The following is a 23,822-nucleotide window of genomic DNA, read 5'->3' on the forward strand; positions in this document are numbered from 1 at the left end:
GAGGAGGAAGGAAAGGAAGAAAGGAGGAAGGAAGGAAGGAAGGAAGGAAGGAAGGAGGAGAGAACGAGGGAAGGAAGAGGGAAGAAGAGAGGGACGAAAAGGACAGGAGGATGGGTGGAAGGAAGGAGGAAGGGAAGGTGGAGAGGAAGGAGGGAGGAAGGGAAGAAGGAAGGGAAGAAGGAAGGAGGGGCCTGATGGGAGGAAGGAAAGAATGAAGGAAGGAAAGAGACAGAAAGCAAGGGAAGGAGGAGGGAGGGAGGGAAGGAAAGGATGGGACCCTCAAAGGCCATCTAGATGATCTCATCAGGCCATCAGAAGACCACAGATAAGGAAACGGACCCTCAAAGACCATCTAGATGGTTTCATAAGACCATAGGTAAGCAAAGAGACCGCCAAAGACCATCTAGATGGTTTCATAAGACCATCGGTAAGGAAAGGGACCCTAAAGGCCATCTAGATGATCTCATAAGGCCATCAGAAGACCATAGATAAGGAAAAGGACCTCAAAGACCATCTAGATAGTTTCATAATACCATAGGTAAGCAAAGAGACCTCCAAAGACCAAGTAGACTTAGGTCAACCCTAAGTCTAAAGTTTAGAACAGGGGCCAGGTCAATGACCTTGGAGGGCCGCCTCCGGCCCACAGGCCTTAGTTTGGGGACCCCTGGTTTAGGGCTTTATAGGCCAAAGCCAGCACTTTGAATTGTGCTCAGTAGCAAACAGGCAACCAATAGAGCTGGCACAACAGGGGTGATTGTATAGTCCCTGTATGTAGCTCCGGTGAGCAATCTGGCTGCCTCTCACTGGACTATTTGAAGCTTTTGAACAGTCTTCAAAGACAACCCCACGTAGAGCATGTTGCAGTAGTCTATCCTAGATGTAACGAGAGCGTGGACCACTGTGGCCAAGTCCGACTTCCCAAAGTACGGGCACAACTGGCACACAAGTTTTAATTGTGCGAAAGCTTCCCTAGCCACCACCAAGACCTGTGGTTCCAGGCTCAGCGATGAGACCAGGAGGACTCCCAAGCTGCGAACCTGCGCCTTCAAGGGGAGTGTGACCCCATCCAGCACATGCTGCAACCCTATTCCCTGTTCAGCCTTACAACTGACCAGGAAGGCCTCCGTCTTGTCTGGATTCAACTTCAGTTTGTTCGCCCTCATCCAGACCGTCACAGTGGCCAGGCACCGGTTGGTTCAGGACCCGAACAGCCTCCTTAGAAAGAGTAGTAGAGTTGGACGTCATCTACGTACAGATGGCATCGAACTCCAAAACTCCGAATGATCTCTCCCAACGGCTTCATGTAGATGTTCAACAACATGGGAGACAGTACTGTGCCCTGGGAGTCCCCCAGTCACACCTTCTGGGAATGACCCTCCAAGAAGGACTGGAACCTGTGTAGAATAATATCCCCAAGACCCAGCCTCGCAAGGTGGCCCAGAAGGACACCATGGTCTACAGTATCAAAGTCCAGGAGACTACATCCCTCATGACTCCATAGGATTGAACCAAGGCAGTTAAAGGCAGTTAAAGAGATGCACCCCAAGGTTTTCCTTTCCATCCCTGGAAGCGTTGACACTCCAACACTTTTGTTTCCGAAGAAGGAATGATAAGCAGGCGGGCACCCTTTTCTGGCCCAATGACAAAGAGGGCACTTCTGGCAGCTGCACATGACATTCGCCAGCACACCCTTCTTTTGGTGTGCATGAGATTCAATGGCGCATGAGCCTCCCATCAATACGGCAGAAGGGTGGTGACACAGAACAATCTGAAGGGAGCAGGACATGAAGGGGCAAAAAGCAGCAGGCTCTTAGGAGACTTCCTATCCTTGTGTGTCAAGTAGAATAATAATAATAATAATAATAATAATAATAATAATAATAATAATAATAATAATAATAATAATAAAAAGGCAATTAAGGCCAAGATCGAAAAATCAGCTGATGACCCAAAGTGCAGACTGTGCAAGGAAACCGACGAAACCATTGATCATATCCTCAGCTGCTGTAAGAAAATCACACAGACAGACTACAAACAGAGGCACAACTATGTGGTTCAAATGATTCATTGGAACTTATGCCTCAGGTACCACCTTCCAACAGCAAAGAACTGGTGGGATCACAAACCTGCAAAAGTATTGGAAAATGAGCACGCAAAGATACTGTGGGACTTCCGAATCCAGACTGACAAAGTTCTGGAACACAACACACCAGACATCACAGTTGTGGAAAAGAAAAAGGTTTGGATCATTGATGTCGCCATCCCAGGTGACAGTCGCATTGAACCCTTGTCTGTTTTAAGCAAGTGTAAATGTTCCAATGAGCAAGCTTGAATACCATTGAGTAGCCTTACATCTGCAAAGTCAATCAGTGAGGGGATCTGTTGCCTGGAGGCACCCTCTGTTTGGGAGATGTTAACTGGCCCTAAGCTCTGGCAGTTCAAGGCGAGTTCATTTAACCCAGTGCAAAGGCACCCCAAGTCTTGCAAAGACAAAGCAGGAACAAAACCAAGGGTCAGACCACTTTTGCCCAAGGCCAAGCCCACTTGGCAATGAAGATGTTGTCTTTTTTAGTATTTCTCCCATTTTATTAAGTCACTAGAACAACTGGCGACCTTTGAGTGGCCCAGAGTGAGGTCTGTGTCAGGGAGGGCCGCCCGCTCTGGCCAGGAGGAGGTCCATGTAGGCCCCGGCCAGAAGGTCCTCCTCGCGGACGCCCAGCTCCCCCATCAGGCGCCGGGCCTCGGCCTCTCCGTCCCCGGGGCTCTGACCCTCCCGCAGCACCACCTGCAAGAGAGGGAGGGAGGGAGGAAGGGAGAGAGAGAGGAAAAGGGCCTCAGGCTGTCGGGAATGGTGGTCCCTGGAGTCCAAAACACATGGAGGGAGGGCCCAAGTTGGCCCAGGCCTGGTCTACACCAACAGCAGAATATACGGCTACGTCCCTTTACTTCTCTGACAATGTGGAAACTGAGGACGGATGGCCCCATTGGGAGGGCTTGGACTGTCCCTTCTTTCTTGGCAAAAAAGGGGTGGGATGGATGGCCTTTGGGGATCTCTTCCAACTCTACGTTTCTAAGATTGCATATAATTCCAAGAGCAGATATAAAGCCAGGACAAATTGGGTTCTGGGCAGCAAACTGGGTTCCAGGCTGCAAACAATTCCAAGCTGCAAACTGGATTCCGGGATGCCAATTGGGTTCTGGAACGCAAACTGGGATCCTGAATAGAAACTGCATTCCACATTTGCAAACTGGGTTCTGGGCAGCAAAATGGGTTCCAGGCTGCGAATGATTCCAAGCTGCAAACTGGATTCCAGGATGCCAACTGGGTTCTGGAATGCAAACTGGGTTCCTGGATAGAAACCACATTCTAGATTTGCAAACTGGGTTCTGGGCAGCAAAATGGGTTCCAGGCTGCAAACTATTCCAAGCTGAAAACTGGATTCCAGGATGCCAACTGGGTTCTGGGCTGCAAACTGGGTTCCTGGCTACAAACTGCATTTTGGTCTGCAAACCACATTCCAATTGCAAACTGGGTTCCAGGCTACAAACTGGGTTCCGGGATGCAACCTGCAACCTGCACTCTCTGAGGACACTCTCTCTCCCCCAGAAGGCTGTTCTGGGTGGCTCTTGGGTGGGTGGGGGGTGGTCCCTTCCGACTCTGAGATCCTGAGTCCGTCCCCGCATTGCGTCCGTCCGTCTGTCCCACGTCTGCTCACCTCCAGCTCCATGAAGTCCCCCAGGCCCTCCACGCAGTCGACATGGAGGCGTGTCTGTCCCACCAGGAAGAGGCGGCGCTCCTTCCGCACGGTCCCCTGCACCCCCAGCGCCTGGGAGAGGACCCCCTGCCAAGGAGGGAGAGCCAAGGGGAGGGTCCGCTCACTGGGAACAGCCAGCGGCATCCACACAAGCAAGCCAACACACCCCAGGGACCTCCGCAGACCCTCGTCCCCAAGTTGTAAACATCCGACTTACAAACGAGTCACAGCTAAGAGCAGGTCTGAGGCAACAGGAAATAACATTTTCAGACCAAAAACAGAACATTTTTTCGAATTGTGTAACCAAGTGTTATTCCCGCCTTGCCAGAAGGCCTTACCAGGAGTCCGTCCGGATCCTCCGTGGGGGAGATGGAGAAGCGGGAGAGCTTGGGCCCTTCGGAGTCCGGGCGGTCGTAGAAAACCAGCTGTCCGCGGCCGTCCTGCCAAGAGGATTCATGCATTGCCACTCGTTAATTTTTGAGTCCTAATTCTGGGTCTCACTGGGATGTTGCATATAGGTTTTTGCAAAGACATTTCTACGGGCAGTCCCCAAGTTACGAACAAGATTGGTTCTGTAGGTTTGTTCTTAAGTTGAATTGGTATTAATTTTAATTTTTTGGAATTGTACGTGTTTTAAGGCATTGAATAATTTCCTCTATGTAAGCCAGCTAGAGTCTCCTTCAGGGTAGAAGAAGGCAGGATATAAACAGAGTAAATAAATAAATATGAAAGTTGCGACAGGGACATTTTAAAGTGTAACTCCAGCCATATATATATATATATATATATATATATATATATATATATATATATATATATTGCTTTGGGGTATGATTTTACCTTTCTCAGGTTGTCAGGTTTGTGAGAGTAGGCTTAAACACACGGCAGTTCAAATGCTATGTTGTGTCCGAATTTCATAGCATGCAGTGAAGTCATTTGAGAGATATGAGTCCCCACTGATGGACATTACATACGTACATACATACATATATATGTAATGCTTCTTGGCAGGGGGTTGGACTGGATGGCCCATGAGGTCTCTTCCAACTCTATGGTTCTATGATTCTATGTGTGTGTGTGTGTGTATGTTTATCTGTGTATGTGTCAGGCTTACTTCAAAGGACCAGTCTGAACGCAGATCAAAGACAGCTGCTCTCAAACACAATCTTTATTGAAGAATACATGACTTTGGAAAAGTCGAGAATGACCTAATGTTTACATACATCTAATTTTATCACTTCTGATGCAACGTAATATCACACGCAAATATCATCATCAAACCCCACCTTCTGGATCACATTTCCACCAAGGTTTCTATCCCCCCCACACTACAGCAATTATAATTGTTTATACTTTCACCCCTGAGTTCCCAGGCTCATTTTATCTTCTCCCGCCAGGTGCTCGCATGTTTATGTTATGAAGTCAGATTCAGGGCTTGGAAATTCAGCCCTGGGATCTGGCTGCATGACATGGCGCCCCCGTTTTCTTCGTCCTCCTCTTCGGTTCTTCTTTCACCATAGTCCTGAAACAAATCAAACAATAACTCTATGGGTCCATTTTGTCTAAAGTCCCCATATATTTTTTCAGCAAGCTGCGATGGAAGACTGGGTGTATTTTCCCTAAACTTTTTGGCAATGCCAATTGGAAAGTCACTTCATTGATAACACCCTGTATTCTGAATGGTCCAATATATTTGGGGCCCAGTTTTCTTGAAGGTAACCCCAATTTGATGTTTTGGGTACTTAACCACACTAGATCTCCTTTATCTAATTTATCGCCTTCCACCCTCTTTCTGTCTGCGAACGTTTTATACTTTTTGTGTGCTTCTTTTAACGAAGCAGTCACTTGATTCCAACATTCCATCATTTGCGTTTTCCATTTCCCTGCCTCTGTTCCTTCATTTTCTGTCCACCTCGGCAATTGGGGTAAAGGTTGTATTTCATACCCGTAAACTACTTCAAAGGGGGTTTTGTTTGTTGCTGAATGTATAGTTGAATTAAAGGCTAGTTCCGCAAACGCCAACCACCTAGACCAGTCATTTTGTCTCATGTTAGAGTACATTCGAAGGAACTGCCCAAGCGTTTGCTGAGTACGTTCTACCGCCCCGTTTGTCATGGGGTGAAAAGCAGAACTTAAACTCCTTTCTGCTCCTAGCATTTCCAAGAATTTTTCCCAAAATTTTGCTGTGAATTGTACTCCTCTGTCACTGACTACTCTACTTGGACATCCATGTAATTTGTAAATATGGTTTATGTACAATTCAGCTAGTTTCTCAGCCGATGGTAGCTTCGTCAGTGCTATAAAGTGGGCCTGTTTAGAAAACAGGTCTAATACTGTCCAAATATAACGATGTCCTTTGCTGACTGGCAGTTCTCCCACAAAGTCCATAGCTACACATTCCCAAGGCCTGGTAGGTTCCGCTACTGTCTGTAACAATCCCATAGGCTTCCCTCCTCCTGATTTATTTCTGGCACAATCATCACATTGGACAACATGATTCTTTATGTCCTTCCTCATTCCTGGCCACCAACAATGTTTTGCTATTGCCTTTGTTGTTTTGGTAATTCCTGTATGACCAGCGCTCTGGTTGTTGTGAAAACGATGCAGAATCTTAATCCTTAATATTGCTGGGATATACAGTTTCTTGTTTACAAACCAAAATCCCCCCTTCTGGTCCCCCTTTTCCGCGTTGGACGCGATCCATTGATCTCCTTTATAAGACTGTTTTAGTTCATTTCCCCAGTTATCTTCCCCGCCGAGTTCGACAAAAGCCGTGTCCTCCTTTTGGGTTTGTGCTCTTGTCCTGACAGCTAAGCCCCATTGTTTGTCAGAGAATATTGTCCCCTCCTTTGCTGTGGTTAGGCCTTCGTGTTGAGGCATGCGTGAAAGAGCATCTGCCAAGACGTTCTGCTTCCCTTGAAAAAACTTTAATTGGAAATCGAATCTGCTGAAGTATTGCGCCCATCTGATTTGTTTGGGGGACAATTTTCTAGGAGACTTTAAATACTGGAGATTCTTATGGTCAGACCAAATTTCGAATGGGATTCCGCTTCCTTCGAGGAAGTGTCGCCAGCATTCTAAGGCTTTTAATATGGCTAATGCCTCTTTTTCCCATATTGGCCAACTTTTTTCAGTTTCGCTGAACTTCCGTGACAAATATCCACAGGGTTTTAAGTTCCCATTTTGATCCTTTTGCAATAGCACTGCCCCGTACGCACAGTCTGAGGCATCGCAATGGATTATGAAAGGGCTCCTGATATCAGGGTGTTTTAGGATGGGTCCTTCAGTGAAGCATTCTTTTAAGGCCTCGAATGCCTTTTGGCATTCTGGCGTCCAACTCAGTTTGGCGCCGGGAGCTTTCACTTTTGCTGTCTCCCCTTTCCCTTTTGTTTTTAAAAGTTCTGTAAGGGGTGCGGTTATTTGTGCAAAGCCTTTTATGAAGGGTCTGTAAAAATTTGCAAACCCCAGAAATGATTGTAATTGCCTCCTTGTTTGAGGCACTCCCCATTCTTTCACATCTGCTACTTTAGCTGGATCCATAGCTAACCCTTCTGGAGACATCCGATATCCCAGAAAGTCAATTTGAGTTTTATTAAATTCACATTTGGACAGTTTTGCGTACAGCTTTGCTTCTCTTAGTCTCTGCAAAACTTCCCGGACCAATTTTACGTGCTTTTCCTTATCTTCAGAAATGATCAAGATATCATCAAGGAATATGAACACCCCTCTGTACAATAACGGGTGTAGTATTTCATTTATAAGCTGCATAAAGCAGCCGCTTCCATTTTTTAACCCGAAAGGCAAAATTTCGTATTCAAAATGGCCGAATGCGCAGGAAAATGCGGTTTTCCAAGTATCCTCCGGTTTGATCCTTAATTTATGATACGCTTCAATTAAATCCAGTTTAGTAAATATGCTCCCTTTCTTCAATACGGTAATTAAATCCTTGACTAAGGGCATAGGGTATTTATTGTCCTTGGTAATTGCGTTTAAATTTCGATAATCAATGCACAATCTTAGGGAATTGTCTTTCTTTCTCCTAAATAACACTGGAGCCCCGAGAGGAGAATTAGATGGCTTAATGAAGCCTCGAGCCAGGTTTTTATCAATGTATTTTCTCAATTCCTCCTTCTCTTGCACAGACATGGGATACACTTTTGGTTTTGGTAAGTCTGCTCCTGGGGTTATTTCAATCCCTACTTCTATATTTCTTTTGGGAGGCAATTTACTGGCCTCTTTCTGATTGAAAACATCCGCAAAGTCTCTGTATTCAGGTGGCAATAGCTGTGGGTCTATTTCCCCTGCTTCGTCTTCCTCGTCCTCCTCTTCTGCAATTTTGCTTATCTCCCATTGCATCTGCTGTTCTTTAAATGCTAAGCTTTTTCCTCTCCAATCTACTTCAGGATTTGCTTGTTCGAGCCATGGTATCCCCAATATTACATGGTATGTGGCAATAGGGGCTATCACAAAGGATATTCTTCCTCCCCATTTGCCTATTTTGCATGGAACTCCCCGTAATTCCTTTGTAGATACTTCCCCAGCAGCGACTGATCCATCTAGCTGCGAAAATGCAATTGGGGAGTCAAGTGCCATCTGCTGGCATTTCAGCGCTCCTGCTAATTCTGGGGTTATAATGTTCCTAGAACACCCGCAGTCTACAAACGCCTTGCAGGTGGCCCGATTTTCTAGCCCCGAGAGGCAAATTGGTACTACTATCATGCGTTTGTCCCGACTCACCAATCTTTCCGAAGATTCTGGGGCCTGCACCTCCTCCTCCGCACGCCTCCCGGTTGCTGGCTTGGGCTTTGGGGCTTTTGGCGGCTCCCCCTTCCGGGCCCAGCATTCCGCTGCTCGGTGGCCCGTCTTCCCACATACAAAGCATCCCGGTTTAGGTTTGTTGTCGTCTCCTCTGGAGGGAATCCCCGGCCTCCCTCCGGGTCTTTCTTGCTTCCTCGTTTCTCCTCGACCTCTCGCCACCGGTCTTTGCTGGCCGCTGCTGCTCCTGAAGCGCTTTACTTGTGCCAGGGTAGATTCGACGCGCCCCGCTAGTTGAATCCATCCCTGGAGCGTCTCGGGGTCGTCTCTGTGCGCTGCCCAGCTGAAAATCTCGGGGCGTAGTCCCTCTTTAAATAGTTCCACTTTGGTTACTTCAGACCACTCCGGTACCCTTTCCGCGAGGTGGAGGAATTCCTCTGCGTACTCGGGCACCGTTTTGTCCCTCTGTTTTATTCCTTTCAGCTGGTCTCGAGCCCTCAATTGCTCTAGCCGGTCTCTGAACCGGTTCTCCAGTGCGGCGAGGAAGCGGGGCACTGACCTCAGGCATGGGTCGCGTCTGGCATGCAATTGCACATACCAGCTGGCTGCTCCTCGCTTTAGTGTGTTGCCGATGGCTCGAACCCTGCTTGCTTCGGAGGGAAATGTGTGTGCGTTGTCTTCCATGTATCCTCTAATGCTAATTAGAAAAAAGTTCAGTTCCTCTGATTCCCCTCCGTATTCCAGCTTGAGATCTTCCCTTCTAGGCATCCATTCTGCAGCCCTTTGATATTGTCTGGGCGGCATGGGGAAGGGTTGCATCAGGTTTCCTCGGGTGGCTCCTTGGAACACGCCGCGCCCCACTCCGGTGGTCATTCTGCGCGGCTCCTGGAAGTCTGCCGCCGCTGTTGGCTCTTCCGCCCATCCGCATACTGGCCTAGCTGTAGCCCCCTCATCTCGCCTTTCCTCGTCGTACGGCACATCCTCCTCCTCTTCCTGGACCCCCCGCTCCTCTCCGCCTTCGTCTGCGAATCCACTGGCCCCGATCCCTGGCCCCAGTGGCCTTTCCACCCCGACGCCCATTCGGGGGGTTGGGAGCTCTGTTGGAGACGGCGGCCTCAGGGTCCCCAGGGCTCGCTGACGCTCCACTTCTCGCGCCATGCTGCCCCGGAACTGCAGCTCCTGCCAGTATTCCTCATCTCCCTCGTCCCTTGCCGCCACGGGGCTCTGCGTTGACGCCCGCTGGCCCCTCTGGCTCCAATCTCCTTCTTTGCTTGGTTCTCTCTCGGCGCCATATCGGCTGGCCTCCTTCTGGAGATTCTCTTCCAATAATGGCACCAATCTCCCCACGGTTTCCGACAGCCTGGATAAATTAGTTTCCAGGATGGATAACCGCAGGGCCACGGTCTCCGGCATACTTCCTCCAGATCCCCAACTGGTTTCTGCAGCTGCAGAGACGCCTCTTCCGAGCCTGGGAATTCTCTGGGTCACGCCGTTCGGCTTGGGGTACCCCGTAGAGGAAGCTATGGCTTGCAGCGTCTCTTCTCTCTTCGGCCGGGCCCCTTGCAAAGGCCTCTCTGCCTCATTTGGGCTTTGATCTTCTTCCTCGCTCATTATCACTTCACTGCGAATTCCGCAGGAGGGTGAGAAATGGGATTCTCGACTTTATTGTCAGGCTTACTTCAAAGGACCAGTCTGAACGCAGATCAAAGACAGCTGCTCTCAAACACAATCTTTATTGAAGAATACATGACTTTGGAAAAGTCGAGAATGACCTAATGTTTACATACATCTAATTTTATCACTTCTGATGCAACGTAATATCACACGCAAATATCATCATCAAACCCCACCTTCTGGATCACATTTCCACCAAGGTTTCTATCCCCCCCCCACACTACAGCAATTATAATTGTTTATACTTTCACCCCTGAGTTCCCAGGCTCATTTTATCTTCTCCCGCCAGGTGCTCGCATGTTTATGTTATGAAGTCAGATTCAGGGCTTGGAAATTCAGCCCTGGGATCTGGCTGCATGACATGTATGTGTATATATATGTGTGTGTGTGTGTGTATACAGAGGAATCCAGAGGTCATCCAGTCCAGTCCTGTTCTTAACTGTGATTTGTTTGTAAGTCGGATGTTTATAACTCAGAGACGGCCTATATATGTGTGTATATATATGTGTGTGTGTGTGTGTGTGTGTATATGTATGTGTGTATACACACACACACATATATACATACACACACATATATATACATATACATATATATATATATATATACACACACACATATATGCACATATACACACACATATACACACACATATATACATATACATATATATATATACACACACACACACACACACTCACAACATGATAGATACAGTATCATAAATTTGGAAGGGAACCCAGAGGCCATCCAGTCCAGCCCCGTTTTCTATGATGTGTCCTTTGTAAGTCGTATGCCTGTAACTCAGGGACGGGCTGTGCTAGGCTCCAAACGTATATTGCTTGTGACCCTGCCCAGCGCCCAGTGTGGACTGTGCCCATTTCCAAGGCCCAGGGTGGCAGGCGGGGCTCCCTGCCCGGCAAGAGGGGACTTTGTCCTCCCGGAGCAGCAGGTGAGGCCTACTCAGGTGATGCCGTCAGGGCCGGGCTCCCAGAGGTGCCCTTTGCCTGGCCAGACAGGACGGACTTGAGCCCGGAAGGCCGGGAGGGAGAAAAGCCCTGCAGAAAGGGAAAGGTTTGTCCCGTGGCCGCCTTCTGAGGGATGCATGGCTTCCCGGCTGTTGCCCATGCTAGATCTATACCCTAGATCTATAATGTTCAATTGTACAAGCCGTCCCCAAATTGCAAACATCTGACTTGCAAACGACTCCTAATTGAGAGCAATGGGGCTGAGGCAACAGGAAGTGAGAGGAATGGGAGCTTAAATTGAGTTAAATGGACACAATGACTCAACAGAAGCTGCAGTTCAATATCAACAGGTGCACTTGTAGCTTAGCATGCCTCAGTGTAAGACAGGCCTCAGTGTGAGAAGCCCCAGTGAGAAAGCTGCTGTGTGTAAAGCTACTGTGTGAAGCTCCTGAGTAAGTTCGCTGTGAGAGAAGGCTCTGTGAGAGCGAAGCACAAAGCATTTTCTGGGAACTTCTGTGAGGTAACATCGGGAAAAGGGTCAATCCTGTCAGAAATACTAAAAATTAACTAGGTATTTTTAATTACAAAAATGTGAGTCAAGAACTAAAAGGGTCAAATGGGTGCAATGACTCAGAAGAAGCTGCAATTCAGTATAAACAGGTGTGCTTGTTTCTTAGTATGCCTCAGTGTAAGAGAGGCCTCAGTGAGAGAAGGCCTCAGTATGAGAAGGCCAAACTGTGAGGTCAAAGTGTGAGGAGCTTCGGTGAGAGAAGCTCCAGTGTGAAGGCGGATGTGTGTAAAGCTCCTATGGGAAGCTCCTCTGTAACTTCGGTGTGAGAGGAGGCTCTGTGAGCGCGAAGCTGATTATTTGCATGAGAAAGAAGCCCAGCATGCACGCAAAGAAGTATAAAGAACTTTATGTTATGGAAACTTTGTGTTTGTAAATAGTGCAGAAGCTGCAGCTCAATATAAACAGGTGTGCTTGTAGCTTAGTATGCCTCAGTGTAAGAGAGGCCTCAGTGTGAGAGAGGCCTCAGTGTGAGGAGCTTCGGTGAGAGAAGCTCCAGTGAGAAGGCTGCTGTATGTAAAGCTCCTGTGTGAAGCTCCTGTGTAACTTTGGTGTGAGAGAAGGCTCTGTGAGAGCGAAGCTGTTTATCTGCATAAGAATCCTAGCGTGGACACAAAGAAGGAAGTATAAAGAACTTTATGTTATGGAAACTTTGTTTTTGTAAATAGTGCTTAAGGAGCTCCACTGGCTGCCGTTCACCTTCCGGACCCAATTCAAGGTGCAAGTGATCACCTACAAAGCCCTGAACGGTTTGGGACCCTCCTACCTTAGTGATCGCCTCTCCCCCTGTGAACCTGCACGATCTCTTCGTTCGTCAGGGGAGGCCCTCCTCTCGCTCCCACCTCAGTCACAAGCACGGTTGGTGGGGACGAGAGAGAGGGCCTTCTCCGTAGTGGCCCCCCAGCTCTGGAACTCGCTCCCCAGGGAAATCAGGCAAGCCCCCACCCTGGTAGCATTCAGAAAGAGCTTGAAAACCTGGCTCTTTACTCAGGCTTTTAGATAAAGATTGCTAATCCAGAAGCAATCTGTATCTGTGACCATTCTTGTACCGGTTTGCACTTTTACCTTTGTCAACTCGATATAGACACAGGGTCTATTCCCATCCCAATTTGCACTTTCAAGAATTTGCAGCACTTTATCAGTCACCTTGTGTTTACAATATTTATAGGGTGCACCTTACCCAGTCTACTTTTACAATCTCTCCGTTTTAATCCATGTCTTTATTAGTTCTTGTTTTTTATTGGCTAATGTTTATTTTTTTAATTTTTTTTATTGTGCATGTTTTTGTCTATTGCTGTGTTTTATACTGCTACTGTTTTTATTCGGGCTTGGCCCCATGTAAGCCGCCCTGAGTCCCCTCCGGGGAGATAGAGGCGGGGTATAAAAATAAAGTTATTATTATTATTATTATTATTATTATTATTATTATTATTAGTGCAGAAGCTGCAGTTCAATATAAACAGGTGTGCTTGCAGCTTGGTACGCCTCAGTGTAAGAGAGGCCTCAGTGAGAGAAGGCCTCAGTGTGAGAGAAGGTCTCTGTGTAAGGAGCTTTGGTGGGAGAAGCTCCAGTATGAAGGCTGCTGTGTGTAAAGCAACTGTGTGAAATAGTTCATTGTGAGAGAAGGCTCTGTGAGAGCGAAGCTCTTTATCTGCATGACAAAGAAGCCAACGTTTGCCCATGCCTGGTCTAAATTGCTTCTAAATACTCCAAGCCTTGCTCACCCGGAAGTCTCGGAGCTTCAGGCGGCCCTTTGGGGCGGGGAAGAAGGTGTCTGTCTGCCGGATGAGTTCCCCCGCGGACCCGCTCAGCCGCTCGGCGTTGCTCACGAGGTGCGCCAGGTCCCGCACTCGGGCCTTGATCTCCACGTTCTGCGGCATCTAGGAAAACACAGAGAACAAATGGGCAAGAGGCACCGATCCACAGAATCCTAGGCTCAGAAGAGACCCCCACCCAAAACAGCATCTTTATTAAGACGTGACCAGTGGTGCAACAGGTTGAACCGCTGAGCTGCTGAACTCGCTGTCCAAAAGGTTGACGGTTTGAATCCGGGGAATGGAGTGAGCTCCCAATGTTAGCCCCAGCTTCTGCCAACCTAGCAGTTTGAAAACATGCAAATGTGAGTAGATCAATAGGTACTGCTCCGGCGGGAAGGTAACAGCGCTCCATGCAGTCATGACCTTGGAGGTGTCTACAGACAACGCTGGCTCTTCAGCTCAGAAATGGAGATGAGCCCCAAGCCACAGAGTCAGACACAACTAGACTTAAGATCAGAGGAAAGCCTACTACACTGTGAATACGTAGTTGGTACTTTATTGAATTGAGCATAAATAAAATAAAATCTGTTTAAAAACAAAGGAACAGGAATTAAAATGGATATGGTTTAATTATTAAAGCAGGAATTAATACTCTCACATATTTGTATATGGCTATCATGTCTCCTCTCTGCCTTCTCTTCTGCAGGCTAAACATGCCCAGCTCTTTCAGCCGCTCCTCAGAGGGCTTGCTCTCCTGAACTTCATTTTGTTGGTTTGTTATAAAACACGAGGTTTCTGTGCTTCATTTGTAAAATCGTAACATAATTTGGCATTTAATAGGCTTTTCCTTCATTCCTCCTTAAAATAATAATAATAATTAAAAATACAGTAGAGTCTCACTTATCCAAGCCTCTGGATAATCCAAGCCATTTTTGTAGTCAATGTTTTCAATACATCGTGATATTTTTGTGCTAAATTCGTAAATGCAGTTATTACAACATAACATTACTGCATATTGAACTACTTTTTCTGTCAAATTTGTTGTATAACATGATGTTTTGGTGCTTAATTTGTAACATCACAACCTAATTTGATGTTTAATAGGCTTTTCCTTAATCCCTCCTTATTGTCCAAGATATTCGCTTATCCAAGCTTCTGCCGGCCCGTTTAGCTTGGATAAGTGAGACTCTACTGTAATAATAATTTTAAAAAGTTATTTATATACCACCCTATCTCCCAGAAGGGCTGGCAGAAGCTTGGATAAGCGAATATCTTGGATAATAAGGAGGGATTAAGAAGAAGCCTATTAAACATCAAATCAGGTTATGATTTTACAAATTCAGCACCCAAACATCATGTGATACAACAAATTTGACAGAAAATGTAGTTCAATACGAAATAATGTTATGTTGCAATTACTGTATTTACGAATTTAACACCAAAATATCACGATGTATTGAAAAATTATTGTAGTATATTATTATATTATTACTATTATATTATTATTATATTATTCATTATTCAAGACTACATTGAAACTACAACCGAGAGAAATCAGCGTGGAAACTGCAAGAGGTCCCATAGATTGTTGTACATGGAAATAATGGTAGTCAATAGTTTTTGATTTATTAAATACAGTTATATATTACAATTATATATTTTTGTTATTTAAACTACAGTAGAGTCTCGCTTATCCAACATAAACGGGCCGGCAGAACGTTGGATAAGCGAATATCTTGGATAATAAGGAGGGATTAAGAAGAAGCCTATTAAACATCAAATTAGGTTATGATTTTACAAATTCAGCACCCAAACATCATGTGATACAACAAATTTGACAGAAAAAGTAGTTCAATACGAAATAATGCTATGTTGCAATTACTGTATTTACGAATTTAACACCAAAATATCACGATGTATTGAAAACACTGACTACAAAAATGCGTTGGATAATCCAGAACGTTGGATAAGCGCGACTCTACTGTATATCGTATTACAATATAATATTATGAATATTATATGTATGTACAATATGTTATATTGTTGTATAAATTATTATTTATAATAATAATACCCTCCCGGTGTTCTGGACTTCAACTCCCAGCATTCCTCACAGCCTCAGGCCCTTTCCTTTTCCCCCTCAGCCGCTTAAGCGGCTGAGGGGGAAAAGGAAAGGGCCTGAGGCTGTGAGGAATGCTGGGAGTTGAAGTCCAGAAGGCCTTGGGCGCGTCTACGCTGCCGGATTGACGTGGTTTGGCGTCCAAAGGGATTCTGGGAGTTGTAGTCCGGCCTAGGCTGCCTGAGGTAAAACAGAGGCGCGACTATAACGCCCACGCTTGATGTTATGAGGAAGAGGAATAAAAAACACCGAAGCCCTGCCTTGATTCAGATCCCGCGCTGAAGAAAACCCAGAGTTCTATCCGTCGGCGCGTTCACACGAGCGCGGCAGAGACACGCGTCTCCCGCGCCGACGCTGGCCCCGCCCCCTGCCCTGCCATTGGGCAAAGGAAGGCGCCTGATTGGCTCGCCGCGCGACGCTACTGCCTGGACACGGCGAGGGACCAATCGCGGCGAGCGGAAAGGGGAAAGCGTGTCGGGATTGGGCGGTGCGAAAGGGGGCGTGTCCGCTTTGGGGAATTCGAGATTGTGATTGGTCGCCCGGCAGGCAGGCAAAGGAGAACGGAGGGATGGAGGGCGCGCCGGGCGGAGGGGACTGCGAGGCCGCGCCGGGCTCTCCCCGCGCGTGCCCGCCGGCCGTGCCCGCGCCCACCCGCCGGCAGGCCTTCCTGTGGTGCCGGGAGTTCCTGGCCGGGGCCTGGCGCCGCCTCGCCGCCCCCGACGAGCTCCGCATCGCCCCCGTCAGGTGAGCGCCCCGGCCACGCCCACCCCCGTGACGTCGCCGCCCAGCACGCCCCGCCCCCTTCCGAGGCCCCGCCCACTCCGCGTGGCTCCTCCTCTTTTCCCCGCCCAGGCCCCGCCCATCCGCCGTGACGTCACCGCCGGTTCGCATTTGCCCCGGGATTGGTTAACTGTTCATTGGCTACGCTCCGGAAGCATTCTCTCCTGACTTTTCGCCCACATCTAGGGCAGGCATGCTGAGAGGTTGTGAGGTCTGTTGGGAACTAGGCCAGTGGGATGTATATAACATATTGTATATACATATGATATTCATATTAGATTGTAATCCGATATAATACTAATAATGCAATATAATAATATTAATCTATATATATAAAAGAGTGATGGCATCAGGGCAGCGGACAAAACAACAAAACTACAGGCCCCCCAACCTTGAAATTTGACAACACAACCCATCATTCACGGCTCTAGGTTGATACAACAAAAAGAAAAGAAAAAGAAAGTCCTAATTACAGGGAGAGGAATAATAATTTTAATCCAATTGCTGCCAGTTTGAAGGCTAAGCTCCACCCACTAGCAACCTACTCAGCCCAGGGGACAGGCACAGTTAGGCCTCACTTAAGCCTCTTCCACAGATTATCTGATTTGAACTGGATTATATGGCAGTGTAGACTCAAGGCCCTTCCAAACAGCTATATAACCCATTTCGAATCTTATATTATCTGCTTTGAACTGGATTATCTTGACTCCACATTGCCAGATAATTCACTACAGCTGTGTAGAAGGGGTCTCAGATAATCCAGTTCTAAACAGATAATATAAGATTATAAATATACAGTAGAGTCTCACTTATCCAGTCCAAACCAATTCTGCCATGCAGGACCCGATCCAAGCACTCCCAACAGATGGCCACCCAGCCTCTCAATATTAATACTACTACTACTAATAATAATAATAACAAAAAACAACATCATACAATCCTAAGGTTTGGAGTGACCCCTAAGGATCATCCAGATCAACTTCCTTCTACCATGCAGGAGGACACAATCCAAGCACTCCTGAAAGATGGCCATCCAGCCTCTACATAATAATGATGATGAAGATGATAATAATAATAATAATAATAATAATAATAATAATAATAATAATAATAATAGAAGCATAGAATCCAAGAGTTTGGAGAGACCCCCAAGGGCCATCCAGCCCAACCCTTTCTACTATACAGCAGGACACAATCCAAGCATTCACAACACATGGGCAACGTATAAATACTATACAATACTACACAGGGACACAGACCCCCTCTATCCTCACCACTTTCACAGTATACAAACAACCAAATGCATACTAAACATAAAGACAACCATACAACACACATTCAATACCACCACTACCTCAACAATTTCTCACCAACACCACCAGACAACGCCACAGCAACGCGTGGCCGGGCACAGCTAGTTATATATATATTATGTATTTATGTATTTATTTACTGCATTTATATACCGCTTTTCTCAACCCTGGGGGACTCAACGCGGTTTACAACATAATGGCAAAATGCCAACCATACATTAGAAAACATAACAGACTGATCAAATCATAAACAATAAAGTGTACTTATCGAACAACTCAAAAAACAATTGCATTATATTGATATAGTACAATATAGTAATTTATTTCCAGTATTGTGCTATGCTAATAATATAATATAGTATGTAAATTTAATTTGTAAGCCGCTCTGAGTCCCCTTCGGGGTGAGAAGGGCGCGATATAAATGTAATAGATAAATAAATAAATAAATGTATATATATCCCCGTGGAATGATGTCCAGGGTGGGAAAAAGAATTCTGTGCTTGAGGCAAGGGTGAATGTTGCCATTGTCCAGCTTGGTTAGCACTGAAGAGCCTTGCAGCTTCAAAGCCTGGCTGCTTCCTTTGCTGGGAGGTGTTAGCTGGCCCTGACAGTGCCCTGTCTGGAATCCCCCTGTTTTCCGAGTCTTGTTCGCTATTTACTGTCCTGATTTTAGAGTTTTTTTTAATACAGTAGAGTCTCACTTATCCAATACTCGCGTATCCAATGTTCTGGATTATCCAACGCATTTTTGTAGTCAATGTTTTCAATATATCGTGATATTTTGGTGCTGAATTCGTAAATACAGTAATTACAACATAGCATTACCACATATTGAACTACTTTTTCTGTCAAATTTGTTGTATAACATGAAGTTTTGGTGCTTAATTTGTAAAATCATAACCTAATTTGATGTTTAATAGGCTTTTCCTTAATCCCTCCTTATTATCCCAGATATTCGCTTATCCAAAGTTCTGCCAGCCCGTTTAGTTTGGATAAGTGAGGCTCTACTGTAAATAAAAGGGGAATTCCAGGCAAAATTCAATCAGGGCCAGGTAACACCTCCCAACAAAGGATTCCCCCCAGGCTGGAAGCAGCCAGACTTTGAAACTGCAGGCCGCCCTGAGTCCCGTTTGCACACCCCCAGGGGGTGTGTGAGAAGAACGAGATATATATGCATCAAATAAATAAACAATAAATAAATAAAAGGGGAACTCCAGACAAAAAACAATCAGGGCTCACAAACAATCAGGGTCTGTGACCAGCTCGGAAGTTTCGGCACCCACTGTCACACCTCAGGGTAGCTTCACCTTGCTAGACACACCAGGCTGTACACAGGTTGAAGTCTTTTGTAGTTTATTAGGAAATAGGAAATAAATAGTTCTTAAAAAGCAAAAGTAAAGATCCCAAAGATTGTTGCAATACCAAGGCTATAAAGAATGACCCAAGAAAACATTAGGCATAAAACAAGGTTCCATGAATGCTTGACAAAGCCCCATGAACTTGAATACACAAGGCTGCAAGGTAATCCTGGAAAGCAGGAGTTAGCTTCTACACTCCAAAACGAGAGAACGATTTCTCTCTCAGCACACTCTAATATTCTCTGCACAGCATGAATGCATTTCTTTGGCCTCTGACCTCTTTCTCTTTCTTATTTGCTATCCTAACACTCCTGCACCGACATTCCAAATAGCCAGCTCTATCCAGAGATTCTGTTCCATCAAGGCCAGGCAGCTCATTAGCAGCAGCCTCTGTCTGCACATTATCTAACCGAGAGCTATCCTCCCTTTGCACCTGGCTAGCTTCGGTATCATCTCCAGTATTTTATTTATTTATTTATTTTATTTACAGCATATTTTGCCTGGGTTCTATGAATTAGTCTCCAGTGTTAATATTGTATGTTTTATGTTGATTTTAACAATTGTTTTTACTGTAATTGATGTTTTTATTGGATAACTGTTTTATTGCTGTGTTTTGATATTTGATTGTTTTATCGGGCAAGGCCCCATGTAAGCCACCCCGAGTCCCTTCGGGGAGATGGGGCGGGGTATAAAAATAAAGTTATTATTATTATTATTATTATTATTATTATTATTAATATTCCGCCCTTCTCACCCTGAAGGGGACTCAGGGTGGATCACATTGCACACATAAAGGCAAACATTCAATGTCTTAACATAGAAGAGAGACAGAGACAAGACGCAGGCACGGGCTGGCCTCGAACTCATGACCTCTTGGTCAGAGTGATTTGTTGCAGCTGGCTTGCTTTCCAGCCTGCGCCACAGCCCGTGCCTGTATCATCAGGCACGGTATCATCAACCCCATTCCCTGCCATGGGAATGTCTCCTGCTTCTCATCTCTCACAGCAGGGACACTCTGTACCTGAATCCCATCATTCCCATCCGAGTCATCTTGCACCTGAATCCCATCATCTTGAACATCAGGAACCTGAATCCCACAATCCCTGTCAGAGTCACTCTGAGACTCCAGCTGAGTCACCACACCCGCCCTATAAGACGAAACCCAGCGTATAAGACGACCCCCTCCTCAAAAAATTTTGAGAAGATTTTCCTGGGTTAAAAAGTATGCCAGAAAATACAGCAGTTTGTGGCAGCCACAGCAACACAGTTTTTTCCCTCTCTCTGTGTGTGTCTCTCTGCAGCGGTGGGCTGAGCAACCTCCTCTACAAGTGCAGCCTCCCCGAGGGACTCCCCAGTGCGGAAGGAGAGCCCCGGCAGGTGCTGCTCCGCGTCTATGGCGCCATCCTCCAGGTGAGACTCCTCCTCCGCACCTGGCGCCACAGGGACATCCGGCCACTAGCAGAGGAGAGCCCAGCATCGCCATGACTGAGCTGATGTGTTATTACATAAACACAGATGTCTATTCCATTGAGATCAGGCAAGCCCCCACCTTGTTAGCCTTTAAGAAAGATCTAAAAACATGGCTTTTCCGATGTGCCTTTGGGGAGTAAATGTTATATACCTCTTTGGTTCTTCCCCTTGGATTTTTTCCTTTAGACTGCTCCACCATTTTATATTCCTATTCCCTTTATTCGTATGCCTCTCTCGCCCGAGTTTTTAATTAAGTGTTCATGTGGCCCGCCCTGTTTTTTTTTACTGTTTTCTCCGATTTGTGCTGTAATGTATTTGATTATTTTTGCACTGTTATATTGTGTTTTGATATGTTGTTTTATTTTGTTTTCTCTGATTTGTGCTGTAATGTATTTGATTATTTTTGTACTGTTATATGGTGTTATGATATGTTGTTTTATTCTGTTATATTGTACTAGCTGTGCCCGGCCATGCGTTGCTGTGGCAAAGTGGTGGTGGTATCGGTTAAAACTTGTTGTGGAATTTTTATTTGACGTTATTTGTATTTTTTTAAATTAATTTTATTGTCACTTATCTTTTTTATTTATTATATTTTATTATTTTGTTGTATTATTTTTAGTCATTTTGTTATAGTATTTTATTGTATTAATTATTTTAGTGTTTTTTTATAATTTTTTATTGTATTATTTGTATTTATTTTTTTATCATTATTTTATTAACACTGGGCTGAGTGGGTTGCTAGGAGACCAAGTGGGCGGAGCTTAGCCTTGTAACTGGCAGCAATTGGATAAAAACAATTATTCCTCTCCCTCTAATTAGGAATTTATTTTTCTTTTCTTTTTGTTGTATCAACCTAGAGGCATGGATGAGGGGTTGTGATGTCAATTTTCGAGGTTGTAGGGTGTTTACTTTTGTTGTTTTGTCCGCTGCCGTGATGCCATCACTCTTTTATATATATAGATGGTGTCTGGGCATGGCCCCATGTAAGCCGCCCCGAGTCCCCGTTGGGGAGATGGTGGCGGGGTATAAATAAAGTTTTATTATTATTATTATTATTCTAAACAATGTAATGAGCTATACAAAACACAAGAATGGTTCAAAACATAAGTAGTACACAATATGTATATTAGAGCATCATATACATATTACATTCACAGAATTAATGCTCAGTCCTTTGGTATATAACCCAAAAGTATCTAACTCGGTATTACGAGGGCTAGCCAGAAAGTAGGCTACGTTTTGGATTTTAAAAAGGACAAAGTATAGAATAAATCATTTACCACATGCAGCTGAAAGACACATCCCAAAACTACAATCTCATGTAATTCCCATTTAAATTTAGCCACGTTTCTTATAGATAAATGAGTTTGAAAAGTACTGCACCAGTAAATTCCCCGCCTCTCTCCTCCGTTTCCAACAATGGGGGCGTGGCTGGCAGCGCAGCGTTTTGGCGACGCTGCAGGAAGGGAGAAGGGGGAAGAGCTGAGGACACAGGCGGGGAATTTACTGGTACAGTACTTTTCAAACTCATTTATCTATAAGAAACGTGGCTAAATTTAAATGGGAATTACATGAGATTGTAGTTTTGGGATGTGTCTTTCAGCTGCATGTGGTAAATGATTTATTCTATGCTTTGTTCTTTTTAAAATAAAAAACGTAGCCTACTTTCTGGATAGCCCTCGTATAAATCAAACAAAATGATATAATTCTCTGCAGTCCTAAAAGGATTAGATTGGCTTAAAGGCAAACTGATTCAGAGTCTCTGCAGTTCTGGAAGGATTCCTCAGGACTTCCTCGGGTTTTGGATCAATAGTAAAGCCAAGGAGACAGAATCGATGCTGATGTATTTATTTATTTATTGACAGTATTTCTCTCCCGCCCTTCTTTCTCACCCCGAAGGGGACGCAGGGCGGATCACATTATACACACATAGGGCAAACATTCAATGCCCATAAACACATCAAACAGAGACTGAGAGACACACGCAGAGGCAATTTAACCTTCTTCTGAGGGGATGTTCGATTCTGGCCACAGGGGGGAGCAGCTGCTTCATCATCCACACTGACGGCACTTCCTCATTCCAGGTCGTAAATTAGTTAATCTTGCCTCCCCACTTTATAAGTGGTACCTTATCTCCTACTTGATAGATGCAACTATCTTTCGGGTTGCTAGGTCAGCAACGAGCAGGGGCTATTTTTTATTTTTAATTGACGGGTGCTCACCCCGCCACGGGCTGGCCTCGAACTCATGACCTCATGGTCAGAGTGATTTAAGGCAGCTGCTCAACAGCTGCGCCACAGCCCGGCCCTGAGTAGATCCTAAGTAGCTGGTTATTGACTGGAGTAGGTGGTAATATATCCGTTTACGCCGTTTACAAACTGGTTCCCGGGTTTTATCCCAGTTTCGGTAACCCTTCTTCTGGTAAGCGGCAAATGTTTTAATATTTCTTTATTGGTGGCTCTGCTTCAGGTATTATGTTTGCAGTATCAATATGCTGCTGTGGATTTTGTGGTGCAAGCACAAAAAGCCTGGAACGCTTTTGTTCCTCTTACTTCAGTGTCTTTTGTCTTGTTTCTGTCTGTTAGATTGGATGTCAATGCTAGTGTGTGCTGTATATTTGCTCTACTCAGCAATATGTTTGCTTTTACTGAAGTCTCAAAGTGTCCATTCTTCTGTGCTGCAAAGCTTCAAAGCTTCTGTCACACTCTGACAGGGAGGAGAAAGAGAAGAATAACAACATAATAATAGTAGTAGCACTTTATTTATACTCTGCCCTATCTCCCCAAGGGGACTCAGGGCAGATCGCAGTACAGATACACAGAAAACATTCAGTGCTGTTTCTGGACAGACAGAAAAGAACAGAACACACAGAAAGGATGTATGTTGTGTTTGAAGTCCAGCTTTAGTGCCTTGGAGGTTGTGCTCGGATTCAGCCATGGGGGTGCTGTTGCCCCATTCTCTATTTATTTATTTATTTACAACATTTATACCCCACCCTTCTCACCCGAGGGGACTCAGGGCGGCTTACAAAAATTGGCAAAATTTAATGCCCAAAATGCAATCATAAAAACAAAACAATATAAACAGATGAATTAATAACATTGTTAGAACACATCATAAAAACCTTAAAAACGTATATATAATTAATTCAATTCATCCGAGATCCTCATGCTTCATCCTTAAATCAGGCCATGTCAACTTTGTCATTTACTCATCAAAAGCTTGGGCACATAATCATAACTATGACGAAGAGCCACAGGACTTCCTCCTTCCTTTCGGTCACCGGCATTTTATAGCGTCCCCCC

The 23,822-nt window shown here is 45.4% G+C and overlaps 2 protein-coding genes across 3 annotated transcripts in view; both read left to right on the forward strand.

Moving 5' to 3' along the window:
* The window catches only part of LOC100551841 (C-type lectin BpLec), a 520,120-nt gene that overhangs the window by 22,964 nt on the left and 473,334 nt on the right, over positions 1-23,822 (forward strand). The gene's annotated exons all lie outside the window — the stretch shown is intronic.
* The window catches only part of chkb (choline kinase beta), an 18,904-nt gene continuing 11,204 nt past the window's right edge, over positions 16,123-23,822 (forward strand). Inside the window, exons 1-2 of one of the 2 annotated variants that reach the window (XM_062981272.1) lie at positions 16,123-16,340; positions 20,349-20,457. In XM_062981272.1, the coding sequence (XP_062837342.1) occupies positions 16,165-16,340; positions 20,349-20,457 (285 nt within the window). In that variant the 5' untranslated portion in view covers positions 16,123-16,164. The remainder of the gene's footprint in view (positions 16,341-20,348; positions 20,458-23,822) is intronic. The other variant, XM_062981273.1, reaches the window with a different exon arrangement.

Source organism: Anolis carolinensis, chromosome 5 (assembly GCF_035594765.1).
Source record: "Anolis carolinensis isolate JA03-04 chromosome 5, rAnoCar3.1.pri, whole genome shotgun sequence".
Classification (NCBI taxonomy): domain Eukaryota; kingdom Metazoa; phylum Chordata; class Lepidosauria; order Squamata; family Dactyloidae; genus Anolis; species Anolis carolinensis.